This window comes from Nematolebias whitei, chromosome 7, assembly GCF_014905685.2.
Source record: "Nematolebias whitei isolate Nwh7 chromosome 7, NemWhi1, whole genome shotgun sequence".
NCBI classification, from domain to species: Eukaryota; Metazoa; Chordata; class Actinopteri; order Cyprinodontiformes; family Rivulidae; genus Nematolebias; species Nematolebias whitei.
Genome location: NC_056504.1, coordinates 31502172 through 31508860, shown reverse-complemented (window position 1 = coordinate 31508860; position 6689 = coordinate 31502172). Strand labels below are relative to the sequence as shown.

General features: G+C 40.9%; 1 protein-coding gene across 1 annotated transcript; it reads left to right on the top strand.

The window, feature by feature from the left end:
* Positions 1-2428: 2428 nt before the first annotated feature.
* On the top strand, positions 2429-6354 carry LOC119412396 (N-acetyllactosaminide alpha-1,3-galactosyltransferase-like). The gene is made up of 3 exons (XM_037679395.1): positions 2429-2517; positions 5420-5557; positions 5670-6354. Exons 1-3 carry the CDS (start codon positions 2444-2446, stop codon positions 6352-6354), a joined length of 897 nt encoding a protein of 298 aa, XP_037535323.1. The 5' UTR covers positions 2429-2443.
* The last annotated feature ends 335 nt before the right edge of the window (positions 6355-6689 follow it).

The window sequence follows — 6689 nt, the reverse complement described above, 5'->3', positions numbered from 1 at the left end:
GATGAACGTTAAAGCTTTTTTTCTTTTTCATCGGGGAGTGGTGGCGCAGAGGTTAGAGAAGGTGGGCCTGTGGTCGGAATGAAGGTCACCATTTTGATTCACTGTACAGACAACATCAAAGTGTGGGTGGGAAAGGTGAAACACCCACACCTCTCTCCACCCTCATTTGCCCCACTTTGGGCCCATGAGCAAGGCCCTTAACCCCCCACCATCTTCTCCCCCGGGTGCCCTAGATGGCAGCTCTCTGCTCCACAGAGGGCTTTGGTAGCTCGGTGGTCTGTGGCTGTGTCAGGAAGAGCATCCCGAATAGAAACAGTTGCCAAGTCTTTGTGTGATTTTGTTCGCTGTGGCAACCACTGAAGAAGAGAGCTGCCGAAAGCAGGAAAAAAATAAAACAAAACCGGAGTACTCCTTTTCCTACACCAACAACTTTTACTGCTCTACAAACATCAATCAGTCACCAGAGAAGGGATGTTCTTGTCCACAGCTGTTTGTTTCTAATGACGTCTCAGTATCTGTGTTTAAACTTGCTTTTTTCCACCTGCAGCTGCGTACAGGTGCCGAGGAACATTAAGAAGTGTTTGCTTTGCATTCTGATTGTGGCCTTCCTGATTTGCTTCACAGCTGTGTGGTCAGTGCAAAGACAAGTCTGCATTTGAAGAAACAGATATAAATACAGGCTCAGATGACAGTTTAATGAAGTTTATTACAACAGTAATAAACAGAAATAAACTGTTTTAATAAGAAAAGATAGAACTTTATTGATCCCGCATATCAGTGATGCTATGTAACACAGTATCTTATTTTTTCTTCTTCTTCTTCTTCTTTCGACTTTTCCTTCTTCAGGGGTTGCCACAGCGAGTCATCCTCTTCCACCTCACTCTGTCCTCTGCATCCTCTGTCCTCAATCCAACTACCTTCATGTCCTCTCTAACTGCATCCATATATCTCCTCTTTGGCCTTCCTCTTTGTCTTTTTCCTGGCAGCTGCATTTCTAACATCCTTCTACCAATATACCCATGGTCCCTCCTCTTGACATGTCCAAACCATGTCAGTCTGGCCTCTCTAATTTTTATCTCACAGTTGTTCAACATGGGCTGTACCTCTGATGATCTCATTCCTAATCTTATCCAGCCTTGTCACTCCTAAGGAGAACCTTAGCATCTTCATTTCTGCCACTTCCAGTTCTTTCTCCTGTCTTTTTGTCAATGCCACTGTCTCTAGACCATACAATATAGCTGGTCTCACCACTGTCTTGTAAACTTTTCCTTTGACCTTTGCTGACACCTTTTTGTCTCAAATCACTCCTGAAACTTTTCTCCATCCACTCCATCTTGCCTGGACTCTCTTTTTCACTTCTTTACCACGGTCTCCATTTTCTTGGACAGTGTACTTTGAAGTCCTGCACCTTTGTGACCTCTGCTCCTTGTAGCCTCACTGTTCCACCGGTCTCCCTCTCATTCACACACATGTACTCTGTCTTACTACGGCTGACTTTCATTCCTCTTCTTTCAAGTGCATACCTCCACCTCTCCCAAGTTCTCTTCCACCTGCTCCCTGTTCACAACATAGATCACAATGTCATCTGCAAACATCATAGTCCACGAGGACTCTTGTCTGACCTCATCAGTTAGTTGGTCCATCACCAGAGCAAACAAGAAGGGGCTCCGAGCCGATCCTTGATGCAATCCCACCTCCACCTAGAAGCTATCTGTCATTCATTCTTGCAGCACATCTCACCACTGTCCTGCTGTCCTCATACATGTCCTGTACCAGTCTAACATACTTTTCTGCCACTCCAGATTTCCTCATGCAATACCACACCTCCTCTCCTGGCACTCTGTCATATGCTTTTTCTAAATCTACAAAGACACAATGGAGTTCTTTCTGACCCTCTCTGTACTTCTCCATCAGCATTCTCAAAGCAAAGATGGCATCTGTGGTGCTCTTTCTTGGCATGAAACCATACTGCTGCTCACATATAGTCCCCTCTCGTCAAAGTCTTTCTTCCATAACTCTCTCCCAGATCTTCATTATGTGACTCATCAACTTAATTCCCCTGTAGTTGCTACAACTACAGGGGAATTAACCTTTGTTCTTAAAAATGGACACCAGCACACTTCTTCTCCATTTCTCAGGCATTTTCTCACCCTCATATATGCCATTGAATATTTGAGTCAAAAACCTCACTGCCATCTCTCCAAGACATTTCCAAACCTCCACTGGTATGTCATCAGGTCTTACTGCCTTCCCCTTCTTCATTCTTTTCAGAGCTTTCCGGACTGCACCCTCACTAATCTTTCCCACTTCCTGGTCCACAGTTTCTATATAACACAGTATCAACAGTCTTTATTAAGATATAATTGTTAACATATTCTATATTATATGAAACTGTTTTTGTGTGTTTTTGTTTTAACACAGGTTTCCCACAAAACTATTGCCGATGGACAAATGTCCTTTGGAGAGTGCGAAGATGTTGATCCTGGATAATTTAGCTGATGTCACTCTTGATCTTCAGTAAGACAATAAAACTCAATATGTGGTGATAAATCTTTTTACTAAGGTTGTCTTCCTGTAGTCTGAAACTTACAATATTCAATGCTATATTTATATTTATTTTGACCCAGTGGTCTGAGGGGAGCAGTCTCAGAGTTAATGATGTAAAATAATAAAATCCAATGTAATACATATAGTGATGTATTTTGCTTGCATTGCAACTTTTAGATAGAGATCAAATAATTAGCTACTGACTGCAACTGAACAGTTTTTAATTTGACTGACAGATAAAAATATAACACATTCTCCCACCCTGTTTAGTAAATTTGTGCACATATTCTTTGTCTCTTCCCTCAGTTTAATAAACGATAAGCATGGTTTTGCAACATGACTGACTTTTCTCTATCTCAATATTTAGTCCTTAAAACTTAAAAATGTCTCTTTTTGTGGACAAATAATGTCCTGTTCAAATATGAATGGGACATTATTATTATAGTATAATATGATTATTATAGTAATCCTACTTTGGGGGGGAGCCGCTCTTCTAAAACCAAAAGAATAAAACAAAAATCAGCTCTAAAAAATTTAATCATAAAAAGCCTATTAATGTAAACGCTGTTACTTTACCAGAACAAAATAATAAAATCATTAAGTATGGATAATTGAAGGTCAGATTTCTTTCCTCTAAGTCTCTATTAGTTAATGATCTGATAATTGATCATCATATTGATTTATTCTGTCTGACAAACCTGGCTACAACAGGAGGATTTTGTTAGTATAAATGAATCCACTCCACCTAATTATTTAAATGTTCATGTTCCTACAATAACCGATCTAGGCGGAGTAGCTGCTATGTTTGAGTCAAGATTAATGATTAACGCTAAACAAATTATTATGTATTTAAGTTAAGTTCAAGTTTATAAATGTTTTTGCATTGTTCTTGTTTTCATCAATAGTTTAAACTCTTGTTCAATTATGGGTGTCAACAGATAATTTTCTTGGTCTTAGGTTAGAAGGATAATTTTCACTGAATAAAGTTGGTTTGTAATTGGGGACTTGCATTCGAGCCTAAAAAATCCGACCCGGCCCAAACCCATATCATTTTTTTCGAGCTCGACTCGAAACTGACCAACTGTGATTACAGGCCCGAAAATGAAAAAAAGAAAAAAAAAATTTTAATTAAGCTTTTACTGCGTTTGTAAGCAAATCACTTTGACATGATTTAAAAATATAGTTCAAAGAAAGGAAGATATAAGATTTCTTGTTTATTAACAAGTCAGCGGAATATTGTAGTTATTATATAATAGTAGTTATTATAATATTGTAGTTATTATAATATTATAATATTCTAGTTATTATAGTTAACGGTCGGCTGACGCACGCATCTGATGATCCAAATTGGGTTGTCAGTCGCACGCGAATGCTGATGCATTCAAAAGCCCGACAACAACCTGACCTGTCCAATCAGCACATTATTTTGGCCCGGGCCAGGCCTGACGCAGGCCCAGGTCTAATCACATCTCTATTTGTAATTTACTGTTTATGTTTCTGCAGTTTAAAGGTGAAGTTTCTAGTTTTGTTTTGCCCAAAACACATATTTACTCTTTAAATGAGCTTCACCTGAAACAACAGCACAGCTACGTTCGAATGCTCTTTGTGGATTACAGCTCGGCCTTTAACACAATCATTCCGGACATTCTTATAAATACATTGGACAATCTCGGCCTCCCCCCACTCACATGTGCCTGGATAAAAGACTTCCTAACCAATCGGCCCCAATCTGCAAGACTTGGTCCCCACCTCTCCTCCACTCGTACGCTGAGCACTGGCTCCCCACAGGGCTGTGTGCTGAGCCCCCTGCTGTACTGTCTCTACACCCATGACTGCAGCCCGGCCCACAACAACAACCTCATCGTCAAGTTCGCTGATGACACCACAGTGGTCAGACTAATCTCTAAGGGAGATGAGACATTTTACAGACAGGAGGTCCTGGAGCTAGCAACCTGGTGCTCAGAGAAAAATCTGGCTCTGAATATCAAAAAAACCAAGGAGGTGATTATTGATTTCAGGAAGCACAGCACCAACCTAGCCCCCCTTTACATCAACGGCGAGTGCGTGGAGAGGGTTCACACTTTCAGATTTCTTGGTGTCCATATCTCTGATGACCTAAACTGGAAAGAGAACACCACAGCGGTCATCAAGAAGGCTCAGCAGAGACTACACTTCTTAAGAGTCCTTAAGAAGCACAACTTGAACACAAAACTGCTGCTGACCTTCTACCACTCGTCCATCGAGAGCCTGCTGACATACTGTATCTCAGTATGGTACGGCAGCTGCACCCTGGCTGACAGGGAGAGGCTTCAGAGAGTAGTCAAGACAGCACAAAAGATAATTGGCTGCCCTCTCCCCTCCCTGATGGACATTTACACATCACGCTGCCTCAACAGAGCAGAAAACATAATCATGGACTGTTCACACCCGGGTTTTTGAACTGTTTGACTTGTTACCTTCAGGGAAACGCTACAGGTGCATCAGAACAAGAACAAACCGATTCAAGAACAGTTTTTTCCCGAAAGCCATCACCACACTGAACTCACACATGCACTGATTTAAAAATATAACCTCCCAAACACCTGGACTTCTATTGTGCAATACTACTGACATTTCATACCCTCAGTCACCTTAACTACCTCACTAATATCCATAATGTGCAATACAATTGTGTAATACTTGTATTTTTTACTTTCATTATTATATCTATATTGCGTTACATTTTTTATATTTTTAGTGTGTGTTTAATGTGTGTTTTCTTAAGGCGTGTTTTTGCACTGGAAAAAGGAGTGGCTCTTAATTTCATTGTACTGCGTATAATGACAATAAAGGCATTCTGATTCTGATTCTGATTCTGATTCCCTTGTTTCAGGTCTCGTCATGACGTGCAAACGTGCACTTCTTGGAGAGCTCCCATCATTTGGGAAGGCATGTTTAACCCTCATCATTATGACCAGATGCACAAAATGAAAGGCTCCTCTGTTGTTTTGACTGTGTTCGCTGTAGGCAGGTTTGTTTTCACATGAATTCTATGACTTCTGAACACATCCTGGTTTCCCATGGTCACAGATTTGGTCAGTTATAATGAGATGATAAAGCCTTAACTTTCTCTTGTCTTAAAGGTATTTGGAAGCCTACCTTGAGACCTTCCTGAAGTCATCAGAGCATTACTTCATGTTGGGTCTACCTGTGTCGTACTACGTGTTTACAGACAGGCCTGAGAACGTGCCAAACATCGAGCTCGGCCCACGACGACACCTGAAAGTAATCGAAGTGGAAAAATACAGCAGGTGGCAGGACATCTCTATGATGCGAATGAAGATAATATCAGATGCTATAGAGTCAGATATTCGCCACCATTACACGCACGTTTTCTGTTTTGATGTTGATCAGGTTTTTACTGGAAGGTTTGGTCCCGAGGCTCTTGGAGATTCTGTCGCTCTGCTTCATGCTTATTACTATCACCTTCCAAAGAGGATGTTTACCTACGATCGCAACCCAAAGTCCAAGGCGTACATGGAAACAGGAGATTTTTACTATCATGCTGCCGTCTTTGGAGGCACCTGGGAGAACGTAAAGTCCTTGACTGACTCCTGCTACAAAGACATCATGGAGGACAAACTAAATAATGTGGAGGCTCTGTGGCATGATGAGAGTCATCTAAACAAATACTTTTGGCTACACAAACCAAGCAGGATTCTTTCTCCAGAGTACTGCTGGGACAACAACCTTGGAAATGGACGAGACATACAGGTCTTCAGACTAATGTGGGCACCAAAACACTATGAGAAACTGCGCACATCCTAGAATGATGGGCTCGTATGTGGAGAACTGTGCAAAATTATTTGTTTGAATAATATGAAAATCTAAAAATGTTCTTTGGTCCATTTTATGTGCTTTACAAATCATTTAAGTTCATGAAAAGAAATATAACACAGATGACTGCAAATAATCTTCTTGCTCCCTAAGTTAAAAATGACGTAAAACTATCAATCTATCCATCCATTCATTTTCGTTTACTCACTTTTTCCTTTCTGGGTCACAGCAAACTGCTGTCTACCTCCAGCAGTCACTATGCAAGAGGCAGGTAACAACCTGGCAGGTTGCAAAGCCGTCACAGGGCCACATACAAACAACTGTAC

Excerpts from the sequence above, each read along its gene's own strand:
- LOC119412396 (XM_037679395.1), top strand. The coding sequence starts at position 2,444 with ATGGACAAATGTCCTTTGGAGAGTGCGAAGATGTTGATCCTGGATAAT. Across the intron at positions 2,518-5,419 it reads GATGTCACTCTTGATCTTCA|GTCTCGTCATGACGTGCAAA; the intron begins GTAAGACAATAA and ends CCCTTGTTTCAG. Across the intron at positions 5,558-5,669 it reads ACTGTGTTCGCTGTAGGCAG|GTATTTGGAAGCCTACCTTG; the intron begins GTTTGTTTTCAC and ends CTTGTCTTAAAG.